At 43.9% G+C, this 26,971-nt stretch overlaps 1 protein-coding gene across 1 annotated transcript in view; it reads right to left on the bottom strand.

Annotated features, from left to right (window-relative positions):
• Nucleotides 1-19,823, bottom strand: part of LOC311127647 (diacylglycerol kinase zeta-like) — a gene marked incomplete at its 5' end in the record, with an annotated part of 47,291 nt that extends 27,468 nt beyond the window's left edge. Inside the window, 22 exon segments of the mRNA XM_084159474.1 lie at nucleotides 3,192-3,292; nucleotides 6,525-6,724; nucleotides 6,871-6,982; nucleotides 7,128-7,201; nucleotides 7,574-7,636; nucleotides 7,814-7,869; nucleotides 8,053-8,131; nucleotides 8,700-8,840; nucleotides 9,536-9,649; nucleotides 10,006-10,066; nucleotides 10,467-10,549; nucleotides 10,821-10,916; nucleotides 11,736-11,807; nucleotides 12,305-12,421; nucleotides 13,276-13,347; nucleotides 13,479-13,547; nucleotides 14,431-14,487; nucleotides 15,094-15,156; nucleotides 15,629-15,706; nucleotides 17,589-17,684; nucleotides 17,883-17,991; nucleotides 18,682-19,823. Coding sequence (XP_084015600.1) covers nucleotides 3,192-3,292; nucleotides 6,525-6,724; nucleotides 6,871-6,982; nucleotides 7,128-7,201; nucleotides 7,574-7,636; nucleotides 7,814-7,869; nucleotides 8,053-8,131; nucleotides 8,700-8,840; nucleotides 9,536-9,649; nucleotides 10,006-10,066; nucleotides 10,467-10,549; nucleotides 10,821-10,916; nucleotides 11,736-11,807; nucleotides 12,305-12,421; nucleotides 13,276-13,347; nucleotides 13,479-13,547; nucleotides 14,431-14,487; nucleotides 15,094-15,156; nucleotides 15,629-15,706; nucleotides 17,589-17,684; nucleotides 17,883-17,991; nucleotides 18,682-19,823 — 3,055 coding nt within the window.
• Between the last annotated feature and the right edge of the window lie 7,148 nt (nucleotides 19,824-26,971).

The following is a 26,971-nucleotide window of genomic DNA, read 5'->3' as shown; positions in this document are numbered from 1 at the left end:
ATCAGGGACCTAACTTGATTCAGTGTTAGCCAGAGGGAGTCTGAGTGTGATATCTAGAATGAAGCTAAACAATGTGCAAATCACAGAATGATTGTTCACTTTCATGTGTTCGCTTCCATTTACATCTATGAGTAGCCTATCAAAAACAGCCTTGGAATTCTCTTGTATGTCAGCAAGCATGAGGGTGCATTAGGTACAAAGTATGTTATTGGACCACTGTATGACAGTTTAATATGGACATTGAGTTTATTTATAAAATCAGTTAAAATTTACTTCAGGTTTAAAAGCATATCTTCTTTTCTTTTAGTTGCATGTTCTGACATCTAGTGGTGGAAAAAAAAAAAGAATAAACTACTTTCAGCATTCCGTGAACCGAATGGTAGGTACTGTTAGAAAACGGTTGGACCTCCACCAATTATGCCTGAGTATCAAAACCTACAGGGAGATTTTATGTCTAGTATTATAATTGCTAGCCTCGTACGAACATCCGGAAATCTTGCGAGCTTACATTCCATTTCACTACACGAATTCCACAGCGGTCATCAGGATGGTAATACGAGGCTATATAATTGCAAAAGTTCAGTAAGAACCTAATACATTCATCATACTTTCTTTCATACTTCTTTGGAGATATCCAACAACAAGGTCGGTCCATAGCAGCTGGGTTTTGTTTCATCGGAGACAAAAACAGCATCACTTGCATATCTCAGTTACATAACTTGGGCCCAGTAATTGTTGCAGTTTTGTTTGGAGAGGACAATCCTATACAACTTCAAGGACAACAGCCTTCACAAGTCCAGCCCAAACAAATGCTGCCCACAGTTTTTTGAGACAAAAACAAACAAACATTGTTTTTGGGAGGAGAGCATTAACTAATAGTCTGGGACACTGTCTGGAAAAGTAGGTTTGTGCATGAGGATACGAATGTGATAACAATTAAGAGTGGGGGGTGGCTCTAGCTGTGTTATGGGAGGTTATTACCGTGTTTTCCTAGCACACAGGTGCTGCAGGAGGCTGTAGAACACAGAACCACTGACAGAGCCCCTCTGGGGCCCCAGGGCATCCATTAGAGACAGTAATGGACAGCTACCTCATTATCGCCTCACAGTCACACACTTGATATCTAGCCAAAGTCACATGCAGGGAGGCCCACACTGCATGATAAACTCATAGCAATCGAGTGGCCTGACGGGGATTGGAGAAGGGTATCAGGGTGGACAGATAGCAAAACCTGGAGCCAATGTCCGCCCCCTCCTCCCTCTCAAGGAGGAGCCAGGAAGAGAGAAAATGAAAGAGTTCCATCTCTGTGGGGTTTCTACTAAGTACCATATAAATCAAAAGGGACTTCCTTTCCCTTTGTAATTAGTGAGGCTAGTTAGGGCGATCAAGAGCCTGGTGTGTTCTTCCACATTACATTTATTTGTGCTAACCTATGTTTGACAGTGACAGAGTCTATGTAGTCGCTGTGTAGATTTAAAGTCCATGTTAGCATTTCACCCACGAGAAGTAATAAACACTCTTGCTGACAGTTCACCAAGGGGCCGATTCAGACTTAGGAAATGTATGCCTTTCCTGTGCATGCCTTTCCTACGCACTTCTCAGTAGTTGGTATTCAGACTTACCTTATGCAGGTGCATAACTGGCTTTGTAGGAATGGTTCCCTTCGCGCACTGAATACATTTAATTCAACTGCTGAAAACCATCCCACTTGCTAGCCAACAGTTTTTCTCGTGGAATTTTCATTCAGTACATCTATCTTAAGCCATCCCTTTAAATATGGTGTACCTTTTAGTTTGAATTTTATCAACAGACTTACTAGAATATAAATATATGCATACTCATCTGTTTCAGCACCGAATTACAGATTTTAAAATAATCTGATTTTGTAGATTACTTAGATTTAGGAAAGTATTTATGAATCCTAAAAAAACAGGTTTGGAGAACCTTTACGCACAAAATAAAGAAAACGGTAATTTGATTCATTCTGGAAATTGCCACATTCAGTTCTTCAACCCACAGTAACGTTGGAAGATTAGTGTACATAGAATTATAATAGGGAGAATAGTGTACACTAGTAGGATATACCCTCGTCTATTGCCTGCACTAACCATGGAACTGTGTGACGACATGGCCAAGTATTGCGCCATACGTCAGGTTCAAATTGTTACGGCTTGTCTGCGCTCCGCTCCATAATGATTTAATTTGCCTTTTGTTACTAATGATCCTCACCAACAACCACACGGCCTTGACGGCGTTTACAGAGGAAGCAAATGAAGGTAATCAAAACAATGTAATTAAATAGAATGATAATGTAGACTATACTAACTGAAGGGAACTAACAGTAAATTGGCAGTTGAATATGTGTGGTTATTAGGCCTACTGATGGTCGATACTGATAGTGGCTAATATTTAACATGATGGAAATAATTAAGACATTAGAGCGTGCCCATCCCTGCAAGTTAAAAGGCAGTATAATTTAAATTCTGTAAAATGCCACAGCATTTCATCAACTTTACTGTGGGAAAGTTGATATGATTCCTTTTGCTGCCATATGACTGGTTCCACATTTGTCTCCAGCGATTATAAGGTAAAATAGTTCTAAAACAAGTGTCATTTAAATTCCCTTATCCAAACAGATTAATAATTTAACTAGCTCTTATCAAGTTGTCAATTACAGTGCATGGAGAATGGTATTATTTCTATTGGAAAAAATTAAGTAGATGCTTTTTCCACTTGGAACCGGTAGAACCGTATTCATGGTTTCCTCCCGTGTAGGTGTTTCGAATTATTAGGGAATTAAGTCAAGGTCAGAATATGCCGTATCTGTAGACACACCTCCGCCTCACCTTAATTTATTCAATCTCCACCCCAAACAAATAGCAGGTGAATAGCATGCTATTCTCATGCTTAAATTCAAGGTCAGAATACACGTAGAGAGAAAAGTGCATAAAAAGGGAATTTCGTTCCATTTACACTATTAACTCAGGTTGGAATCGTCCCCTAAAATGGCACAAGGACATATGTAGTATATCTACTACAGAGTTCTACATCACTGAAAACACCTCTGGCTCTCAGTAACATTCCTGCATGAAGCAGTACTCAAGGGCCTGCTGCATTCCTCCTTGAACAGGCTGGCTGACACCTGATGGATGATGGAGTTACAGTGCATTAGACAGAGATGGAATACTCACAGGCTTCTTTGAGTTTCTCCTTGTCGTAATGCAGGGCCTCATAGTCGTGCATGCTAATACGGTTCACCCGGATCCTTAACCTCTCCGGGAAGGGCTGCTGGCTGAGGAAGACAACAGAAGAAGTATAGTCAGTTGGGTATCATCTCTCAAAAATTGGAATTACACTGAACAAAAATATAAAACGCAACATGCAACAATTTCAAAGATTTTACTGAGTTACAGCTCATATAAGGAAATCAGTCAATTGAAATAAATGTATTAGGCCTGAATCTTTGGATTTCACATGACTGGGAATACAGATATGCATCTGTTGTTCACAGATACCTTTATAAAAAAAAGTATGGGCGTGGGTCAGAAAACCATTCAGTATCTGGTGTGACCACCACTTGCCTCATGCAGTGCGACACATCTCCTTCGCATAGAATTGATCAGGCTGTTGATTGTGGCCTGTGGAATGTTGTCCGACTCCTCTTCAATAGCTGCGCGCAGTCGCTGGATATTGGTGGGAACTGGAACACACTGTTGTACACGTCGATCCAGAGCATGCTCAATGAGTGACATGTCTGTTGAGTAAGCAGGCCATGGAAGAACTGGGACATTTTCAGCTTCCAGGAATTGTGTACAGATCCGTGCGACATGGGACCGTGCATTATCAGGCTGAAACATGAGGTGATGGCGGTGGATGAATGGCACGACAATGGGCCTCAGGATCTCGTAACGGTATCTCTGTGCATTCAAATTGCCATCAATAAAATGCAATTGTCTTTGTTGTGCGTAGCTTATGCCTTCCCATACCAGAACCCCACCGCCACCATGGGGCACTCTGTTCACAACATTGACATCAGCAAACTGCTCTCCCACACAACGCCATACACGCTACGCTGTCTACCATCTGCCCGGTACAGTTGAAACCGGGATTCATCCGTGAATTGCACACTTCTCTACCATTCCAGTGGCCATTGAAGGTGAGCATTTGCCCACTGAAGTCGGTTACAATGCCGAACTGCAGTCAGGTCAAGACCCTGGTCAGGACGACGAGCACGTAGATGAGCTTCCCTGAGACGGTTTCTGAAAGTTTGTGCAGAAATTATTTGGTTGTGGAAACCCACAATTTCATCAGCTGTCCGGGTGGCTGGTCTCAGACGATCCCGCAGATGAAGAAGCCGGATGTGTTACACGTGGTCTGCGGTTGTGAGGCCAGTTGGACCTACTGCCAAATCCTCAAAAATCACGTTGGAGGTGGCTTATGGTAGAGAAATGAACATTAAATTATCTGGCAACAGCTCTGATGGACATTCCTGCCATCAGCTTGCCAATTGCATGTTCCCTCAAAACTTGAGATACCTGTGGCATTGTGTTGTGAGACAAAACATATTAGAGTGGCCTTTTATTGTCCCCAGCACAAGGTGCACCTGTGTAATGATCATGCTGTTTAATCAGCTTCTTGATCTGCCACACCTGTCAGGTGGATAGATTATTACGGCAAAGGAAAAATGCTCACTAACAGGAACGTAAACAAATGTGTGCCCAAAATTTGAGAAATAAGCTTTTTGTGCATATGGCACATTTCTGGGATCTTTTATTTCAGCTCATGAAACATGGGACCAACAATTTACATGTTGTGTTTATATTTATTTTCAGTGTACATATTTGTAGGAACTCTGAGGTACAAACAATCAAATCATGTCAAACTGACACATAACAAATATTATTCATAACCTATGCTTGATTTCAGTACACCATTATACTGTATAGTATCAGTTACTTTCCTTATTAATTTCTAACTAGTTGGGAGTTGGAAACATCTCGGCTGAGAGGTAAAAAAAAAAAACTGTAAATAAATGAAGGTAGATGTTTAACGAAAGACTGTCACCCGGGAAGAGCATTAATGCAAGCTGATGACAGGGGATCAACCTCTAACCACAACACTCTGACAACCTGGGCTCACATGCACAGCAGCCTGAGAGAAGCCCAAGGTGTTCAACGCAGCTTTCCCCCTTCTGTTTGTCATTGTGATGGCTTCTAGGATGATTATATATATTCATGAAGAAAGTTGTGATCTGTGACAAATGTGACCTGTTCGCAGTGTGTGGGAGACCCAAAAACAATGTTGTGACTATAGCTTACCATTCTATTCAAGGACAATAGACACCTGACAACAACACAAGTTGTATTTGTTCCTTACTGGAGTATGTTGGAAAACAGTTGGGAGAACAGTTTGATCTCAAACGATGTAAGAAGTGTAGAAGTGAATACAGCTGGGTTGTTTGTTTGAATTCCAGGCTCATTTGCATCTTATCATTCTTACTTTCTGTCCAAATGCCTGGTGTTTTGCTTCACAGAAGGTTGGGCCATTCTAACCAACTTTGCAAAAAGGAAGAATGGTATCATTTTTTTTTTTTTGTCATTTAGCAGACGCTCTTATCCAGAGCGACTTACAGGAGCAATTAGGGTTAAGTGCCTTGCTCAAGGGCACATCGACAGATTTTTCACCTAGTCGGCTCGGGGATTAGAACCAGCGACCTTTCGGTTACTGGCACTACGCTCTTAACCACTAAGCTACCTGCCGCCCATGAATAAGGTTTGGATGACCACGACTTAATCTCAGCTAAAACAGGCTTCTGTAAACACAATCATTGAATTAGTCCCCCCCCCCCCGGACAGTTCAATCCTTTAAATGGAGGATTCATAATTCCCCTCTGCCAGCAAGTCAATACATTGTCGCGAGACTCACAGCAGAATCAACTAAGTATGAAATTAGCAAAAACCTTACAACAGGATTTAAAAAGATAATGCAATTACCATGAAAGTAAATAGGGCTGTTCATTCTGATAACACATCTTCGATTTTCAGCCTGTAGACAGACAGACTGATATGACTAAGATGACTGATAGAGAGAAAAGGAAGATGGTTGCAAAGCCATGATGACTTTGATGAATGTTGTTGTATGTCTTTTTTGTTTGTTTTCCCTCATTGGCTTGGATTATTTTACATGCACAAGCCTTTGTCAGCACTTCAGCCTCCCCTGCAAATGAATCCCACCTTGTCTGGCCTGTCAGTCTCCCACACCTGCGTGCCACTTAAATCACACAGCAAGAAATTGAAGAACGACCTTCGGCTCGGTCGAGGACACTCGAATGCATTACAATAACTTCCAACTTCCAAGCACCGCATGACAAGAGGCAACCTGCCGACAGCACAAAGATTAAACAAAGTACTGTATAGAAAGTCACCATAGTGGATTGAAGTTCGGATTCTGACTGGACCCATTCTGGTCTCTTTTTATAAACTCAGTTGTAAATAGGCGTTCCCATGCTGGACTCTATTACTCACTCGTTGAGCAGCGGTATAGAGGTCCTCCTCTTGGCCTTTTGCACCATGTTGGCTTGGTTCCTCAGGGAGATACGGATGGTGGAGGGGGCTAGCTTGCATGGCTCCCCATCTACCTGCATGGGGATGGACTTGTAGGTGGTGAGGGTCACCTCTCTGCACTGGTTCAGCCGCTCACCATGACCTCCGACCTGCAGTGTTGCCTACAGCACCAGGGAGGACGAGACGGACATCCATCAGAGCAAGGCTATGACTAGGAGAAATGTAAAGAAACTGACTCATCCATTTCATTAATCGACTAACTGTTATGTTCTAACACATAGACAAATTCAAGTTGGTAGGTGAATACCAGAGAGGTCATGGTGAAGCCGATAACTTCAATGCAGCCGTCGTCGTGCCGTTGTGGCTCAAAGTCATGGTGCTCGCTTGGGTTGCCCCATGGCATGGTACCAGCACAGTATCTAGTACACACACACACACACACACACGCACGCATGATTATGTGCCTAACTTGGCCTACATTACAACAGTGACAAAATGGTAACATGTCATATATAACCCATTTTCCCATTGAGGAACATAGTCAGAGTAGCTGTGGCTGCTAACCTGGGAATGTTGAGGAACACCAGACACTGCAGCTTCAGATCCTGAACCTTTGAGGTGAGGTCGGTGCCGTCGCACTAATGAGAGGAGACAGACAGGTGACTCCATTACTGTACACATACGGACTCAGATCATTCCCGGAAGAGTTCTCACATGTTCCCTTTAAAAATGTACCCTTTGAAAGGTGCCACATTCTGACTGACTGACAGTGAAGAAGAACACATATTTCAGTCTAATGAGATGTACAGGGTAGGTTGTAAGGATCACAAGCTCAGAATGGAGCCTAGGCTCTCAAACTGGGGTCAATTTATATTTCTGAGGAACTATCTTTACTATGAAGTGGGGAAATTCCTGTTAACGTATTTAGAGTTGAACTTGAACCCTTTGCGGAATGACGTCACACAATCTGAGCTGCAGCCAAGGTCCATGTAATGGTCAGTTGAACTCACCACGACCTTGATGTGTTTGGCTAGGTCTTTGGAGCTGCCCATGAGGAAGTCTGAGAAGGCCGTCTGGTTAGAAGGAACACCAATCAAACTTGTAGATTATCAATACAAAATAATGACACAACTAAAGCTATGGCCAAATACCACAATTACTATCACTACTAATGGTAAAAGTGATGATAATGGTGAGAAAATATGAATGTATTAGTTATTTTCTCGTTTAGAAAACACAACTGTACCCACCCCTGCATAGAACATCTTGTTCCTAAAGCGGCTGTTGAATTTCTCAGGGTTGGCCTCTGCGGAGCGTTGGTTATAGAAAGCATGATAGGGAGTGAGTAATGTGACACAATGACATACAGTAGATACACACAGCATAATTTGTTACTATCGATGTGAGCTGTCTATGGAAAGCACAGATTTATCCCCAACAATGACATTACATGGGTAGTCAACGTTAATAGATCAATCTGAAATACAACCTCGAGACTCGTGGAATTCTAGTGTCACGTGTGCATCGAAGCCGAGGCTGAAGTAGTTGTTGAAGACATCGAGGGGGAGCTGTGGAAAAGAACAAAAATGTGTTAATCCCAGACGCAATATCACCAAAACATCAGAAATCACAATGAAAAATGTTGACATTTCAACACAAAACCGGAGTATGCTGCTGAGCCCAACTCCATCCTCAGTCCTATGGTCTTTATTGCCCCAGACTACCATCACTGCCATAAAATAAATCAAATAATAATACATCATGTTTGAGGTCGCAGAGCAGGATTGTGCTTCTAGTTGATCATCTCTCTCAACTTTTAGAACTAACTAACCATTAAATAATGTAAAGGTCACTGAGGTATTTTGGTGTGTGATCAGCCATGACCCTGTTTACAACAAACAAATTATATTGTGACATTGTAGAGAGGTTAATTCGCTGGGGCTCAATGAAAACTCATCACAGTCAAAAACCTGATTTACGAACACACCATCTGATAGGTAAAGTGCTAGCACTAAGTTAACATTTGATCAATCCTCATTCTCTGCATCACCCATACACACACACCACACCATCATTTGTTGACAGTCCAGGTCTACAGTACAGGATCTGGGAGGAGGGGTGAGAGGGTTTGTTCACCTTGTCTGTCTGCTGCTCATCCCTCTCCTCTGCCCCAGCATCCTGGTTGGGCTCCACTATTAGATTCCACCGGTCGAGCTGGACGATGTTCCCATCCTCTACATGAGACAGGATCTTAGACACCGGCTCATCTGTGTAACCCTGGAGAGGGATAGAGAAGGACAACACCAAGAGATTTAACACAGTGCATTGTAGAAAGTAGCTAGTTCCTCCTGAGATATATCAATTCTTCAAGACATTTTTCAAGAAATAATAAGTGGTTATTGTCATGATTCTGGTGCACCTGCATTGTCCAACGACTATGGAAAAGCATATCTTTGAGGGTATACACTGAGTGTACAAAACACTAGGAACACCTGCTCTATCCATGGCATAGACTGACCAGGTGAATCCAGGTGAAAGCTATGATCCCTTATTGATGTCACTTGTTAAATCCACTTCAATCAGTGTAGATGAAGGGGAGGAGACAGTTTAAAGAAGGATTTTTAAGCCTTGAGACAATTGTGACATGGATTGTGTATGTGTGCCATTCAGAGGGCACACATAGACCGGTTTGAGTGTGTCAAGAACTGCAACACTGCTGTTTTTTTTACGCTCAACAGTTTTCCGGTGTGTATCAAGAATGGTCCACCACCCAAAGGACATCCAGCCAACTTGACACAACTGTGGGAAGCATTGGTGTCAACATGGGCCAGCATCCCTGTGGAACGCTTTCGACACCTTGTAGAGTCCATGTCCCGACGTATTGAGGCTGTTCTGAGGGCAAAATGGGGGGGGGGGGGGGGGTTGTTCCTAATGTTTTGTACACTCTGTGTAAATATTGTCCAGATACTCACACCACCCCAGTTGAGGGTCCTGGCCAGGTCGTTGCCTGTCCCCAGAGGCAGGATGGATACTGCAGGCTGGGGGTTCAGCTGGAGCTGGTCCAGAGCAGACAGGATCCAACCCACCTACACACAGACCATACAACAGTCATGTTATCAATACATCATGTGATGTGGCCTTCAACACCATGCCCAACTTTGTTATTGTCTTTACTTGAGGAATAAATGTTTGAACAGCTTAACAAACTGTACCTGCAGCATAGTGTGTGTTGCTGTTCAATCATTTAGATAACCATCAAAGTTCAGGGCTTAGATCACTAAGATGGGCTCAAATGCCTTTAAGGGCAAACACCAGACACTGTGTGCTGTTATTTTAATGATCACAAAGTAAAGTTTGCTGCTAAAATAGTTCAGGAATGTCTGTGTGTTGCTTAAAAATACCTTTGGCATTGCTGTTGTACAACAAGCCTGTTTCTACTCACCGTGCCATCACCTCCGCATGCCAGTATCCTAAGGTTATGCACCTTACGGTACATTTCTAACCTTGGAGAGACAGAGCAAGAGACAAAATCAACATCTAGTTTTCTGTCACAGTCAGTCCACAGTATCAAGCCTGTTAATGAAGGTCTCCCACACTCAGTTAATCAGCAGGATCACAGTGAAGGGAGCCCTACACCCCAAAAGGCTCCTGGGCAGATTGAATAATAGCACAGGGTATCCATAGCAAGAACAAAAATAAAATCAAAATAATACTTGGAATTAGAACGACTTCTTTTGGTTCAGATATATTAGATCTAATGAGAAGAAGCTCTGTGTCAGTGAGCACAGAGTAATGGAGCTCCAAGACTTATACATATTATGATGATTTTGATTTTTAAGGGCCAGAGTCAGTAAAAAGTCTGAATTAGTACAAAGTTTGCACCTGCTATTTTGGAAAACTTACCCATCCTTGGGCCCTCCCAGACTCAGGTCAAATACTTGGCGGGGGTTGAGGTACCACATGAACGACTGGATAATCTTGGCTCCCTGAAAATGAGTAGGAGTACAATTACTACCAATTCATCATCATCATAATAAATAAGTATTTGATTAACTGACTAGTATATGATTGAGTGATCCAGCCAAATGTGTGAGGTATGAGATGCCCTGACTGGACTGCTGAAATACTCTTTAAGATGCAGACAGTGTTTCATCTCACAGAAGGCTTATAGACCAGTCAGGATTACACCTATGACTGGTGTTGGCCTCGGTCCACTGGGCCTGCACTGACAGCTCCAGCACAGACAGCACGGCTCACCTGATTTCCCCCACTCTTTGGGTTGACAAACACCAACAGCGGCTTCATGAGCTGGGAGGGAATGGGTCTAACTATGAAGGGCTTCCAGCGCGCCTCCTGCACAAAGAGGAAGGGAGAGAGCAGAGGAAATAAAGGGATGCATTTAGAGAGGTGAAAGATGAGACTGATGTACAGTGTTGGTTTCCTAAGGGAAGAGCATTAAGCGCTTACTGCTTTTACTGATGGTTTGTTATAAACTATCGTGTCAGACTCATATAACATTATGCCAAAGTAACTAACTAAAATTAAATGGCATAGAGCTGATGTTGCGTTGATACTTCCTACTCTCTATGAGATATAGTAAGCCAAAGAGTATATAGTTGTCTAACACTGTGCACAGTTGAATTGATCAATACGGTCTCCATAACCGTGGCTGTGGGGTGGGGTGATCTGGAGAGTTAGGGTGGGATGGTACCTTGGACTGGCTCCGCCTGAGGCGCTTTAAAGCGCCTTGTCTTTGGAGGGCTGGCTAACCAACACAAGGCCAGACAAGAGAGATAATTATTTATGTACATGCACTTGTCATGTAAATGCATTAAAGCCATGGTATTGGACACTAGATGTCGCCAGGAAGTATGTATTGACAAGCACATCCTATGTCCCTGGCTGGGTTGTGTCAGCAGTGATTTGATAAGGGCGAAGACTGTCTACATCGATAATACCTTGTCATCAGTTTGACATTGCCCTTTTAGCTACTATTTCATGTATTTTTATTTAAATGTTAAACCAATTGAACAGTGCACAACCGATGCAGTATAATGGAAATGATGCCCCTCAGGCTAATCAACAAAGGATGTTTTAGTTATGTACGTCTCTTCACAATACAAACGGTAGGAAAGGACATTTGTGATGGATGATGTAACAATTCAAACTCACCTCTAATCCCTTTTTGCTGGACTTGCGCTTAAACGAGGTCCGTTTTTTCTTTTTACTCGACTTTAGTGAGGTCTGAAAGAATAAAACGAGGATTAAATGGCACATTGGTATTCCATTTATATAAGGAACAGCATTTGATCAACTATAAATAATACACTGTAATTTATCATAACTGCTGAATGCATGGCTTACAGCTCAAACTAATGGATGACTGCTACCCTCTGTTGGCTTCTCAGTGCAATGGCACCACAAAGTATTTGGGGAAGCATGCCATTGTACATTGTAAACTCACATGGTGGCAGTGAATATTTGAATACTTGGAAGTGTATGTGATTGTGGGGGCGGCAGGTAGCGTAGCGGTTAGAGCATTGGGCCAGTAACCAAAAGGTCGCTGGTTCAAATACCAGAGCCGACAAGGTAAAAAATCTCTGTGCCCTTGAGCAAGGCACTTAACGTTAATTTGCTCCAGGGTCACTGTACTACTATGGCTGACTCTGTAAAACAACACATTTTACTGCACCTATCCGGTCTATGTGACAATAAAACATCAAATGTTTTACTTTTTTTACCTGAGGTCTGCGGAGCCGGATGATCCAGGTAGGGGGTACGATGACAGAGGCATGAGCACCCAGGGAGCAGGGCTCCTCGATCTGCTGCAGCATGAAGCATGACACCTTGTTGTGATACTACAGTAGGGAGAGAGGAAAGGATGGCAGCAGTGACGTCACACACCAACACATCACACACATCATTCATTTAAAACACAACGCAGACCCTCACACAACTGTCTCACATAAACATACATACACCATTACAGAGGGTGAAGACAGCTACTGTACACACTTACACAATATATCAGTGATCACATTCATCCATACTCATTGGAAGTGTTTTCATTCAACACAGACAAATGTCTCAAATAAGCATAAAGCATACATACACACATCATTATCATCCATAGTTTATGAGGCACAACAGCACTAAGACCATACAGAGGTAGACATCAGAATTGTATCACTCTTTTGTTGCTGAGAAATTCCAAATGCAGATGAGCTACATGATTTACATAAATTCCCTGAAAACAGGCAATAGCACACAGTTATATTCACAGTATTGCACTTTTCATGTAGCCTAATTTTGGCCAGCTAATATTATTATTATTAGTAGTAGTAGCAGATTTTATTGGTTTCTCACAGTCAGACTGAATTTACAATTGACCAATTTACAATCATAACATCAACCATATATAATTATCAAATAGAGCCCCACAGTGGAGGTGTCATAATACCCATAAAACCTAGCGGTCAAACAGGGAAATGGTTCCAATCGTTTTTCCAACATTCATTTTTCCCCATAGGGGATTTTAGAAACACTTAAAATAAGGGCTGTGTTTCGTGTAGGCTTACCCTGGCATGAAGTTTGGATAAACATGCAAATCTCTCTCAGACAAGGTGACATTGCTGCAGGATTATGTTGCTGCGACAGTACTGGTCAAATTAAGATCCTACACCTGTACAGTACAATCAACCTTCCAACTTACTGCCTGTTTACACCACGAACAGCTGATGGCCACAATCTCTTTGCTATGAAAGGCAAACTTCTGCTGGAAACCCTGTAGAGAAATGAATCAGATCTAAGAGGTAATGTACCCTCAAGAAGAACATGTTTCATCAGATCATTAATCCTGCAATTCAGGGCAATATAGGGAAGAAATGAATTAATTGATATTATAACCATGCTCACCTTCCCGCACTGCCGACACTTCCCATCCTGGCGCCTCCTGTGGACCCAATGGTGCCGCACTACCGTTGGCTGGAAAACCGACGTTCATAAACACAATCAACTCACAATTGCCTGATTTAAAATACTGTGGTTTTCCTATTTTTATTACATGTAAATGGTGAGTGAGATCAAGGAAAGCTTGTGTTGAGTTGATTAGTTTCTCATTAGCAATATCAGAGGTTTGGACAGACACAGACACATCTCCCATCTAGACTACTGCAACTCTCTGTTGGTTGGGCTCCCCGCTTTGCCATCAAACCCCTGCAACTTATCCAGAATGCTGCAGCCCGCCTGGTGTTCAACCTTCCTAAGTTCTCCCATGTCACCCTGCTCCTCCGCACACTCTACTTTCACGGCGCCTCCGACACCCCCTCCCCCCCCAAAAAAAACAACACTTCTTGTCCCACCAGCACTGACTTTGCTGATAAATACTTTGTGATGTAAATGTAAAAATGTAAAAATGCAAATGTATGATGAGGGAATTTAAACTAGGACATCCAAAGCTAGCTCTGGAGGACTATAGGCCTTGGGGGTTACCCAGTCTTTATAATCATTAAACTAGTCAGGCATTACTCTCCTACTGTCCCCATAACTGTGGCTTTGGGTTGGGGTGATCTGGGGAGTTAGGGTGGGATGGTACCTGGGACTGGCTCAGGACAGGGGTGGCCATGCAGTTAGCCATCCGCCTGAGGCACTTTAGAGCACCTTGTCTTTGGAGGACTGGCTAAGGTCAAAGGTCAAGAGAGAAGGTCAAAGGGCAAAAGGGAAGCAGGGACAGGAGGAGAGGGAGGGGTTACAGAGAAGACAGACACATAGAATGACAAGACAAAGGAGGATGAAAAAGTTGTGAAAATAAAGTATGAGTATCATGATCATCCTGATCAAATGGAAATGAACGTTTATTGGCACTTACCTCTCGTATATTCCTAGACCCCGATTCCCTGAATGACGGTTTACATCTAAAGTTTATCTACGGGGTAGAGAAAATAAATTGTTTCAAACATTGATTTATTTTGTTTTTCCTTGTCGTTGTTTCCAATATGTTGTTAGAGAAACCCCTGCACCAAAATAGAATGCTGAATCAGTAATGCAAAAGGGCCAATAGGAGAGGTTTAAGGTTAAACTGAACATGCTGAAGTTCTTGTTCACCTAGTATAAGTACTTACTGAAAAGGGAAACCTGTGGTGCAATATGAGTTACTATGTGACACAACCAGCTCTTCACCTTTACCTCCACCATAACAGCATCAGATAAAGTATAAATAATAGATATAAACAAACCCTCAGATTAGCAGAGTTAATGGGAACAAGTTAAAGACATTTTGGAAAAGGGAGATTCAAATAAATTCAGCAACTAAAAATCTCTAGGAAAGAGCGACCGACTCTATTCGACTACTAATCAAAGCAGCCCAATTTGGAAACCCACTTTGATTATCCAGAGAATTACCCAATCAGAGTGCAGCATTGGAGGGTCAGGTCAATGGGTCAGGTAGCGTAGTGAGATAGGGTTAGAGAAGGAGTATGATCTAGCACTAGTTATATCCCATAGCAGCCTGAGAGAGGTCTGAGTGTCTCACTCTAAAGGTGGGGTCTTCGATAAGCAGGCTGTCTTCATGGGGCATAGCCTCGGTGTCGAATAACTGGAGAGGAGCAGGATGGGTTAGGTTGGCATGGCTACCGTTTAAATCTCATCTTACCTGATGTGATGGAAACATTTTGTCTCCATGAGAGACAACATCTGAAAAGGCTAATATTACGGTATTTTCGGGATTCAACATTTGCAACTCATTTTACATTTACATTTTAGTAGACGCTCTTATCCAGAGCGACTTACAGGAGCAATTAGGGTTAAGTGCCTTGCTCAAGGGCACATCGACAGATTTTTCACCTAGTCGGCTCGGGGATTAGAACCAGCGACCTTTCGGTTACTGCCACAACGCTCTTACCCACTAAGCTACCTGCCATCCCAGTCTTGGTATACATGCTCTCAACTAATTTCCACAGCTTTGGTGATAATACATAATTTAACATCTATCTGCTTCCAGGTGAAAGCATAGTTCACTGGAAGAAAAGTTTGTGAAGCATTTGTTGGGAAAATGGCTTGAAACATACCTTTTCTAGCTGCTCTATGCAGATTGTGTGAACCACTATCTTGCAGGCTGCACACTTTTTCCGGGCTACAGATTTCTGCTGTGGTGACAAGAGATGAATGAGAGAATATTATTTAATGACCCTTATCGTAGTAATATATGAAAACTTCCTGAATTAAATGACTTTCTTTTAACTTGATAATTCATAGTACAACCATAAACTTAAATAGACCGCTCTAGTGCCCCAAGGCCTGTTTTAGCATGGGCAGTGCCATTGAAGACTTTCACCATTTTGAAGAAGTCAACTTGGTGGGACTTCCTATGGCTTACGGAATAATTAATTTCATCAAGGTCCTCAGGAGGGATCAGCCAATGAATTATACACCTGAGCAAACATTCCTTAACTGCAGGTGGCAGTAAATTACCTACCTTGGTTTTATACCTGTGCAGACAACACACTCCAGGTGGCAGTATCCACCCTTAACTACTTTAAAATGAAGAAAGCCCTCAATGGAGCTGTCCATGTTGTCACAGAAGCCAAATGGCACAGATGCAAAGAAGGGCCCTCCATCTACCTCTATGGGTGCAACACCCTCAAGATGGCAGCACTACTTCTGAGGTGAAGTGTGTTATGGTTCTGTGGACACCAGAGGGAGCCTCTACACAAGGGCTGCCAAACTCATTCCACGGAGGGCTGAGTGTTTTTGGTTTTTCATTTCTTTTAAGACCTAGACAACCAGGTGAGGGGAGTTCCTTACTAATTAGTGACCTTAATTCATCAATCAAGTACAAGGGTGGAGCGAAAACACGCTCGACCCTTCGTGGAATGAGTTTGACACGTGCTCTACACCAGGGTTTCCCAAACACCCAGGGTGTAGGTTTTGGTTTTTGCCCTAGCACTACACAGCTGATTCAAATAACCAACTCATCATCAAGCTTTGATTATTTGAATCAGCTGTGTAGTGCTAGGGAAAAACCCAAAACGTGCACCAAGGGGGGGCACCAGGACCGACTTTGGGAAACCCTACTCTACACAAACATTGGTTGGACACGGCTCTCCAACTCTGTTCCTGAGAGCTACCCTCCTGTAGGTTTTCGCTCCAAACCCAGATGTAACTTCTGATTAATCTAATCAACCTGCTAATTATTAAAATCAGATGTGAAAGAGTAGGGTTGGAGTGAAAACCTACAGGACGGTATCTCTCCAGGAACAGGGTTGGAGAGCCCTGCTCTAAGCGCTTGTATCTAGCATGTACAGTATATAGCACAGGTGTCAAACTCGTTCCACGGTTGGTCGAGTGTCTGCAGGTGTTCGATCCTCTCTTGTACTTGATTGATGAATTAAGGTCACTAATTAGTAAGGAACTCCCCTCAGCTGGTTGTCTAGGTCTTAATTGATCGGAAAAACCAGAAACTAGCAGACACTATGGAATGAGTTTGACACCCCCTGGTATAGAGCGTTACATAAAAAATACAAAAATGTCACACTGTGGATATCAGAACGAAATCTCATACAAATAATGCAATCAAAAAAATACATCTGCATTATCTGGAGGAAAAAATACAAAAGATTGGGCTCGTTTTACAGGTTCTCTTCCTAGTTGCCCACTTTTTATAATCCCATCAGTTTTCCAAAACAATGAAGAGACAGTGTTTATGTCCATAAGATGGCACCATTTCTCATACTGTTATGTTTACAGTTGCAGAGCGCTATTGAGCTATACAATATGCATTCTCTAGAACTGTACTGAATGGTACCGGGTGGTATAAATCTGGACAGTATCATCCATTTACGGATGAAAAACAATGTGACAAGGAGTTAATACTCCCCCTCTTTTTTTTTAGGGATTCACTACAAATACATCTCCTCTAATGAGTTCATTCCTCCCTTCCTCCCTTCCTCTGGGCTCATTCCTGTCACAGCATCTGTGGCTTTGTAATGTCAGGCAGGGCCAGGGGTAGCTGCACACAAACACACTCACCAGTGTCTTGGCGAAGCAGTGCTGCTCTCCGACGTAACAGAAGTCCCCAGAGACATTGGTCTCAAACCAGATGTGCTCCCCATACAGGGCGTTCTCCTGGAGGAAGAGGCGGAGTCTATTAAATACACCCTTTTTTTTACCCTGACAAATAGGAATCTCAGCTCGCTCATAGAATCCACTACCAAACAGTATAGTACCTCTGGGTTAACAAAGTACACTACTCTGAAACTCATTAGGGGCATGTAGTCCATTACGGGGTAAAAATCAATAAGCTGGGCCAGAGGCTGCACTTACGGTCCAGTCACAGCTGCTCCGGATCTCCCTGTCTGGGTCAAACTTGGCCAGGGCTGAGGCACTGGGCTGGGCAGACAGGTGCTGTAGACCCGATTTAGCGATGGCCTTCCTGAAATGACACAGACACAACACCTTTGAATGATTGCAATAACATCATTGAGATGACACTCCCAGTGGGATACTGCAACACCTGTAAACTGAAGTGCCTAATGGTAAACCCACTCTTCACTGATGAAAAAAGGTTGGCCATGATCAAAGAGAGAGGTTTAAGCACACATGATGAATAATGAATGGTACATCTGACGTCATACAACACACAGCATTTTAAGTGGTTGCTAGTCCTTCCCTTCCGGTAGGACCCTGTTGAGCTGATGTGCAGCCAGGTACAGAAGAGGTCTAGGTGGGTATTTGACAGGTTTGTGTGACTGAGACCCTGCATGAAAGGTGCTGTAGGAGTCACTCAACAAAAATCCTAGCTTACATGTCAGCAACACAAAAGGTCAGCAGAGTTTGGTGTAGACACAAACACTTGCTTAACTGACATCAACACTTCAGACCAGGAAGTGCTGGTATGGTTGGACGGGCAGGAATGGCCAGTGACTTTGGCATGCATATCCCCCTTCTATTGTCCGGATAAAACAAATAGTGTGGTCTAAAACATGCGCTGTGTATACAGACATTTTCTGTGTGTATTCTGCCATAGAAGCCCCCCCCCCCCCCCCCACCTCCCTAATACACACACTAACAAGCTCACAAAAGCATTGCCTGTGCCCCAGGCAAAGGTAGGGGATCTACATACGAGAGGAACCCACTCCAAGTCTCCAGGCGGGGGTCGTAGTAGGTGCCCTGCAGGGGGCTAAGGGACTCCCTGCGGCCCCTGGGTTTCCAGCAGGCGGAACAGTTCCTATACAGGGAAGGGGAGAAGTGGCGGGCCACTATAGAGCTCTTGCGTCTGGGTGGGGGGACTAGCCTGCCTGGCAAGGCACTGTTGGAGATGGTGGAGGGCCTCCGTAACAGGCTGGAGCGCCGGTAGCGCCCGTGCACACCGTAGGCCGCCCTGCTACGGTGCACCGCCTCCGCTGGCAGCAGGTGGGAGGAGTTACGGCGCAGGCAGCGAGGGGCACGGATCAGGGGCCGGGGCTGGATGCTCTCCATCGTCAAGGCTGCCATACTATGAACCGGATTCCAGTCCTGCCATGGAGATGTCCTCTCTCCCTCTGGATATGATGATGATGATGATGACGATGTCTCAGTCCCCTCTCGTTCACTCCCGCTGCCCTCCGACCTGGTGCTACAGTCTCTCGGACTGCAGCTGTCCCCCTCTGACTCGGAGCAGCTCTCAGTGCTGCAGCTGTCCCCCTCTCCGCCCTGCGCCCCCCTCTGCTGCTCCTCACTCATCTGGACCAGGCTGGCCAGCAGCATGGAGGGCCCCAGCAGGTGGGTGTCGATGGTGCGGAGCTTGGCGGCTTGGCGGCGGCGGACAGAGAAGCGAGGGTTGACACAGGCCACGGTGGTGCTGGAGCGACGCCTGTTGTAGTATCTGGTCCTCACTAGCTGCCCGCCTCCATGACAACAGTGCCCCCCGGTAACCTGGGGTAACCCCTGCACCTCGCTGGAGCGCCTGCGTTGCTTGTGAGCAGCGCAGGCCAAGCCCTCACTGGAGCGTCTACGTCCCACATAACCAGACGGCAGGCCAACACTGGAGCGTCTTCGTTGGGCTTGAGCCGTCGGCGACAGGCCTACACTGGACCTTCTGCGTCCGACAGGACCTGTGAATGGCAGTCCCACACTAGAGCGTCTACGTTGGACCAGGCCAGCAGAGGGCAGTCCTACACTGGAGCGCCGGCGAGCCTTGCTTGTGGGCACTGCCACGCCAGGCCGTCTGTGTTGGCATTGCTCTGCCCCTTTCAGTCTAAAGTGCCGGCGGAAAAAGGTGTCCATGACAACCCACAGCTTGTGGGTCCCCTTTTCACTGTCCCTCTGCAGTGGCTGTTGGTACAAAAATCAGTCTGTCAGCAAAACCTTCAATACTGTACACAAGCCACTATCAAACTCTCATCAATAGGGATGCAGTACTGTTCTTTTTACCCCCGTGTGGAAAAGTTGAAAGTGAAATGTCTGAACTCATACACTGCTGCCAGAGAAGGGAACGTACACGAGACTAATCTGGGCCTCGATGCTCAAAGAGAAACCTCAATTGGCTGACTAGTGATACTGTCAGTAACTGAATCTGCTTACAAAGGGACATTAGTCAACGCATCTAGAGCGATAACAGTTCCATTCTACAGTACAAGCAACGTGCCCAGCTGCCCCGATTCAATAACTCACCACCTGTAACACTATACCTCGGTAGTGTTCTGTCTGGTGAAAGTAGAGCCGAGTCCAGGTCACCTATCACACGATAGCCATTGTGACGCCACTACAGCACAAAGCCAGAGGATATATTTAGCAACTGCCTTTAATATTCTGTTCAATCACCTCATCAGATACGCCACATGACAGAACCAAAGAATGCGTCATTATTTAGTGACCCCAACAAGGCATTTCCCTCTGCCAACAATGAAAGGGAAAGGTGGATATCAACTTCATAAAGGAAATCATTGTTCTGATCATCTTTCCACTGATATCACAATCTGAACCATTGTCTACACAGTTGAGATGTAGAGAAGTAGGCCAAGGCTCAGGCAACCTCCAGAGGATCCAAAGCTGCTGTTTTACTGATCTCAGACCATCATAATCACCCAGAGCCTCCTTCTCTGATTACATACAGACTAATACAGATACTCTTCACAGGAAGTGAAATGTGTAGGTAGCAGAGGGGCTCAGCAGCATTAGCCTGTCAATGCATTGATTCAAGCTGAAGACAAGCACCAACATCAAGGACCAACGTCTTCTCACATCCTGTGCCAAGCAGCTAATACGAACAACAAATTAAGAAGATAGGTGAAGTATTTATGACAGATAGATCCTAGGCCCCTGTCAATGAAGTGTTGAGGATGAACCATTCAGTGAGTCACATGTATAGTGCATGGAAATGCTTATTTTCCTTTGAACTACTATACATGTCACAGATATTCTTCTCTCTACCTCTCTTGTGATTAAGGCTGGTTGTGGAGGAGAGATGTTGAAAAAAATAAACACTCTCTTAATTTCAATCTGAATGGATTCCTAGAACCTGCCAAAGGAGCCTTTGATCCTTCTCATCTCTTATTCTATTCATTAGACATAGTAAAATGGATAAGAGAGTGGGTGGGGTGAGGAGGGATGTGGAGGGGAGAGCAGCACAGCCAAGGCTGGGGATAAATGGACCAAGCGGAGTGGATATTGTTTCCGCCACACAAGCATCATTAGTCCATCTGTAACGCAGCTTGAAGAGAGACATGAGAGAAGACCTAGTGAGAAAATGATCACCTTCAGTCTCAGGTGATTCAAACATTTGCTTTAACCGCAGGGATTCATCCACAGGTCTTACAGCTACAGTATGTAAAGCGGACATACAAAATGTTTTATACAGTAAATGATTGGTAACTCATAGTAGGGTTTTTACACATACATCTATATGCAGAGAGACATTGTATTTGTTAATTATGAAATGGACTAAATCTCTCTATTGTATGGAGAGATTTAGTTCACCATGAGTGAACAGGATCGAGGCCTATTAACTTGATGTCCCCTGACGGTGTACTGTGGCTGTCAGATTCATATATTTAAAAGGTCCAATGCAGCCGTTTTTATCTCAATATCAAATCATTTCTGGGTAACAATTAAGCACCTTAATGTGATTGTTTTCAATTAAAATGTCAAAAATAAACATTAATAGCTTCTTAGCACAGAGCAATTTCTCAAGCAAGAATTCTGCTAGGACTATCTGGGAGTGTTCTGAGTGGGTATGGAAAAATTGAAAACGAGCTATTGGCAGAGAGATTTGGAACTCACTTTCTTATTGGTCTATTAACTAATTGAATGCCTGGTGCTGTCAAAACTCCATCCCACCAAAACATCTCAGGCTGTCTTTTCAAACAGCTCCTACACTAAAAGGGCATTATCATAATTTTCACAGTATTATTCCAACCTCATAGTGTGGAAATACTGTACATATAAAACACAGGCAAACAACGTTTTTGACTGCACTGGGTCTTTAAACAAATATGATGGAAGTACATACTGAAAAATATTTTGGCCATCAGGCACACGAGGACAAGAGGGGCGCTCAGGGTTTCTGGCTCTAATATGAACCATCTCTTCAATGTGTATTCCCAGCCTGGGTTTCCCACCCCCACGCCCACCCCTTGAGCATTCTGGAAGAAAGGGTCAAAGGTCATCTGGCTGAGGCCTCAAGCGTATGTGGCTGCATTCATATACAGTAGCGTTTAAATCATAGATCAGGGAAAATGCGACAGTCTTTCAAAACAGAACCACAGACACTGTCTTTGCCACGTTTTGACTTCCCAGCTATCTATGATAAATAGATCACACTCCTGTACAGTTCTTGAATGGTTTCATCTAGAAACAGTGACATTTTTATTATCATGCCTAGGTAGTCACAATATATACCAATACCATAATACTGTATGGTAACCAACAGATACATTTAGCAAACCCCTGAGGTGACTATGATTAAACTTCTAGCTCAGTGTCACTGCATCAACTCTATGGCTAAGATACACTCTAAATACAACACAAGGTCTCAAGTCCTTTAGATTGATCATTTCCTTTCCCACCCTGCTCTGCATACTAACTCTATGAAGAGTTAAATACTGACTGTTTGATTGACAGATAGATAAAAAGGTTACGGAAATAGATTGGTTACCATAGAAATAAGCTCAACGCATTCATGTTAGCCTTTCTATTCCTACATCCTCTCAAATATGTACGTGCGTCACAGTGAGTGCATGCTGTGCGATAACTCAAAAGATGTATCGTTGAGAACTGCTTAAAAGCATTGGGTTTTCTATGGCACAACACTGTCACGATGGCGAGTCCAAATCAATTTGAAATACAATGCATCCGAAAATAAACATACACAATACCATACATACACGTAACATAAATACACATAGGCCTACACACTCCCCCACACACACATTCCCATCTGTATTATGCACTCCATCCCTGGTAGATGAATTAGTCACAGGCTCTTCCCATGGCCTGATATGGATCGGGCTTAACAGAGCGTAGACTGATCCAGCATCAGCTGTTACAAAACCCCTACAGTACCACCACTCTAATACCTAGCAAGTAAAATGGAGGAATGCAGCAAGAGATTCGAGTTACTGTGAATAACACAGAACTGTATGTGACTGGGACAGGTTGTATAACAACTGAGGTCTGGTGGGCTTTGTATCATTGAAGTATACATACTGTACTGTACTGGAGTCAATGTTTGAAGCTGTTATAATGCAAACACCATACTGTATTGTGCAGGCAAAAGCTGGATAGGTTCATTGTCATCACGGTTGACAACTCCGTTGTGTCCTCCTCCCAGAGTGCAAAGAACCTTGGCGTGACCCTGGACAACACCCTGTCGTTCTCCGCTAACATCAAAGCGGTGACCCGATCCTGTAGGTTCATGCTCTACAACGTTCGCAGAGTACGACCCTACCTTACACAGGAAGCGGCACAGGTCCTAATCCAGGCACTTGTCATCTCCCGTCTGGATTACTGCAACTCGCTGTTGGCTGGGCTCCCTGCCTGTGCCATTAAACCCCTACAACTCATCCAGAACGCTGCAGCCCGTCTGGTGTTCAACCTTCCCAAGTTCTCTCACGTCACCCCGCTCCTCCTTACACTCCACTGGCTTCCAGTTGAAGCTCGCATCTGCTACAAGACCATGGTGCTTGCCTACGGAGCTGTGAGGGGAACGGCACCTCCTTACCTTCAGGCTCTGATCAGTCCCTACACCCAAACGAGGGCATTGCATTCTTCCACCTCTGGCCTGCTGGTCCCCCTACCTCTGCGGAAGCACAGTTCCCGCTCAGCCCAGTCAAAACTGTTCGCTGCTCTGGCACCCCAATGGTGGAACAAGCTCCCCCACGACGCCAGGACAGCGGAGTCACTGACCACCTTCCAGAGACACTTGAAACCCTACCTCTTTAACCTCTTAAGGCCCAAGCTGTTTTTTTACATGCATTTTTTATTTCTCTTTGCTATTTGGGCTTATTGGAACCTAATTAGAATAAAAACTAAGTATCATCTTTTGATATGATGTACTTTTAGAGAAAAATGATGTCCACATATGTGGATTCATGGTCCGAATTGCATTAGGCTAACATTTTCAACACAACTAATTTAAGTATGTATGTATGTATTTAGTGATTTAATTGTTATTTATTTCATTGGGACCATGTACAGCTTTTTAGCTGCATCAGAGCTAGCTTTTTTCCCATTTTACGTGTGTGCATGTTTACAAGCATATTAGCTGTTTCGAGGAGCCTCAGTCCATAAGTACACTTACGTGTACTTCATGTTTAGCGACCTACAAAGTTGCTAGTTTTACACTTTTTTTTTCAAATTTGCATGTCATGACAAATATACAAGGCTTTTATAAATATCTAAATCAGAATAAGCCATGAAATATGACAGAACTTCTACACAATTGTGGACATAAGAGCTAAAAAGTGCTGTCCACGTATGTGACCACTAAGCCCTAGGAGGTTAAGGAATACCTGGGATAGTATAAAAGTAATCCTTCCACCCCCACAAAAAATGTTTTGTGAAAAAAATACAAAATAAAAACAACTAATTAAAAAATATATATATAAAAACCAAATGATAATAAAAAATATACTCAAAAAATTAAAAATAATAAAATTTGACCAAAAGAAAAATAATAATTGTAAAGTGGTTGTCCCACTGGCTATCATAAGGTGAATGCACCAATTTGTAAGTCGCTCTGGATAAGAGCGTCTGCTAAATGACATAAATGTAAATGTAATTGTAAATACAAACCAACATTAAACCACAGAGCATTACCACACAAACGTGCATCCATGTTGATATGCGTACTTGTGCTGTGCCTCTTACAATATGGTATTGTTGGCTTTTTGTATGGCGCTTTGAATAGACTGCAAATGTGACAGGTATATTTACATATATATTTATAATATATATTTAGACTTTCGGTTTAGTTTTTTCATTGGCCCTTCCGTGGAATTCGTCATCAATGCAGCAGTGTTAATATTTCAACTAAACATTCAATGAGACAAAGCGATAAGAGGGGTGGAAAACCCCATCCAAAGTGCTGATTTACATTTAACCAAATACCACAGACTGCTACAGTGGTGTTAACACTGGACACTTCAATGAATGTTCATGTATAGATGTTCACACCTGGATAGTGTGCATAACATCTGACTACCTTAACAGCAACACTGCTGGGACAACATGGGGAACCAGAATCAGGTGAGGAGGGTGGAACTGGGGATCTACTCTACTCTGTGGGAGATTAGTGGGTAGCTAGCTACACTATATACACAAAAGTATGTGGACACGCCTTCAAATTAGCAGATTTGGCTATTTCAGCCATACCCGTTGCTGACAGGTGTATACAATCGAGCAAACAGCCTGCAATCTCCATAGACAAATATTGGCAGTAAAATGGCCTTACTGAAGAGCTCAGTGACTTTCAATGTGGCACCGTCATAGGATGCCACCTTTCCAACAAGTCAGTTCATCAAATTTCTGCCCTGCCAGAGCTGCCCCGGTCAACTGTAAGTGCTGTTATTGTTACGTGGAAACGTCTAGGAGCAACAACGGATCAGTCGCGAAGTGGTAGGCCACACAAGTTCACAGAACGGGACCGCCGAGTGCTGAAGCGCGTAAAAATCGTCTGTCCTTGGTTGCAACACTCACTACAGAGTTCCAAACTGCCTCTGGAAGCAACGTCAGCACAAGAACTGTTCGTCTGGAGCTTCATGAAATGGGTTTCCATGGCCGAGCAGCTGCACACAAGCCTAAGATCACCATGCGCAATGCCAAGCGTCGACTGGAGTGGTGTAAAGCTCGCCGCCATTAGACTCTGGAGCAGAGGAAACGCGTTCTCTGGAATGATGAATCACGCTTCACCATCTGGCAGTCTGACGGACAAATCTGGGTTTGGCGGATGCCAGGAGAACGCTACCTGCCCGAATGCATAGTGCCAACTGTAAAGTTTGGTGGAGGAGGAATAATGTTCTGGGGCTGTTTTTCATGGTTCGGGCTAGGCCCCTTAGTTCCAGTGAAGGGAAATCTTAATGCTACAGCATACAATGACATTCTAGACGATTCTGTGCTTCCAACTTTGTGGCAACAGTTTGGGGAAGGCCCTTTCCTGTTTCAGCATGGCAATGCCGCCGTGCACAAAGCGAGGTCCATACAGAAATGGCTTGTCGAGATCGGTGTGGAAGAACTTGACTGGCCTGCACAGAGCCCTGACCTCAACCCCATCGAACACCTTTGGGATGAATTGGAATGCCGACTGCGAGCCAGGCCTAATTGCCCAACATCAGTGCCCGACGTCACTAATGCTCTTGCGGCTGAATGGAAGCAAGTCCCCGCAGCAATGTTCCAACGTCTAGTGGAAAGCCTTCCCAGAAGAGTGGAGGCTGTTAAAGCAGCAAAGGAGGGACCAACTCCATATTAATGCCCATGATTTTGGAATGAGATGTTCGACGAACAGGTGTCCACATACATTTGGTCATGTAGTGTATATGACGCGGGACAGGAAGAGTACTGGGCTATTTATAGCACCCCCTCTGTTTATATCCCCCTGGCTGTTCTCTCACTGCTGCTGCCTCCCGCCCGCTGCATCCCGCCATTCTCCACATCACAGATAAGAGTCAAAGAGACTACCTCCTGCTATGCCTCACAGATAGAGAGGGAGAGAATGTGTGTACATCAGTGACAGAGAAGGGGTGGGGAGAGAAAGAGAGAGACAGAAAGACCTCTCCCTCCTAGACAATAGACCAGGGCTCTCCAACCCTGTGCTGGAGAGCTACCGTCCTGTAGGTTTTCGCTCCAACCCTAATATAGCGCACCTGATTCTAATAATTAGCTGGTTGATGAGCTGAATCAAGTTAGTTACAACCGGGGTTGGTGTGAAAACCTACAGG

The sequence above is a fragment of the Coregonus lavaretus genome (assembly GCF_964263955.1).
Source record: "Coregonus lavaretus genome assembly, chromosome: 4".
Lineage (NCBI taxonomy): Eukaryota > Metazoa > Chordata > Actinopteri > Salmoniformes > Salmonidae > Coregonus > Coregonus lavaretus.
The sequence above is the reverse complement of the archived record's forward strand: the minus strand, read 5'-3'. Positions and strand labels throughout refer to the sequence as shown.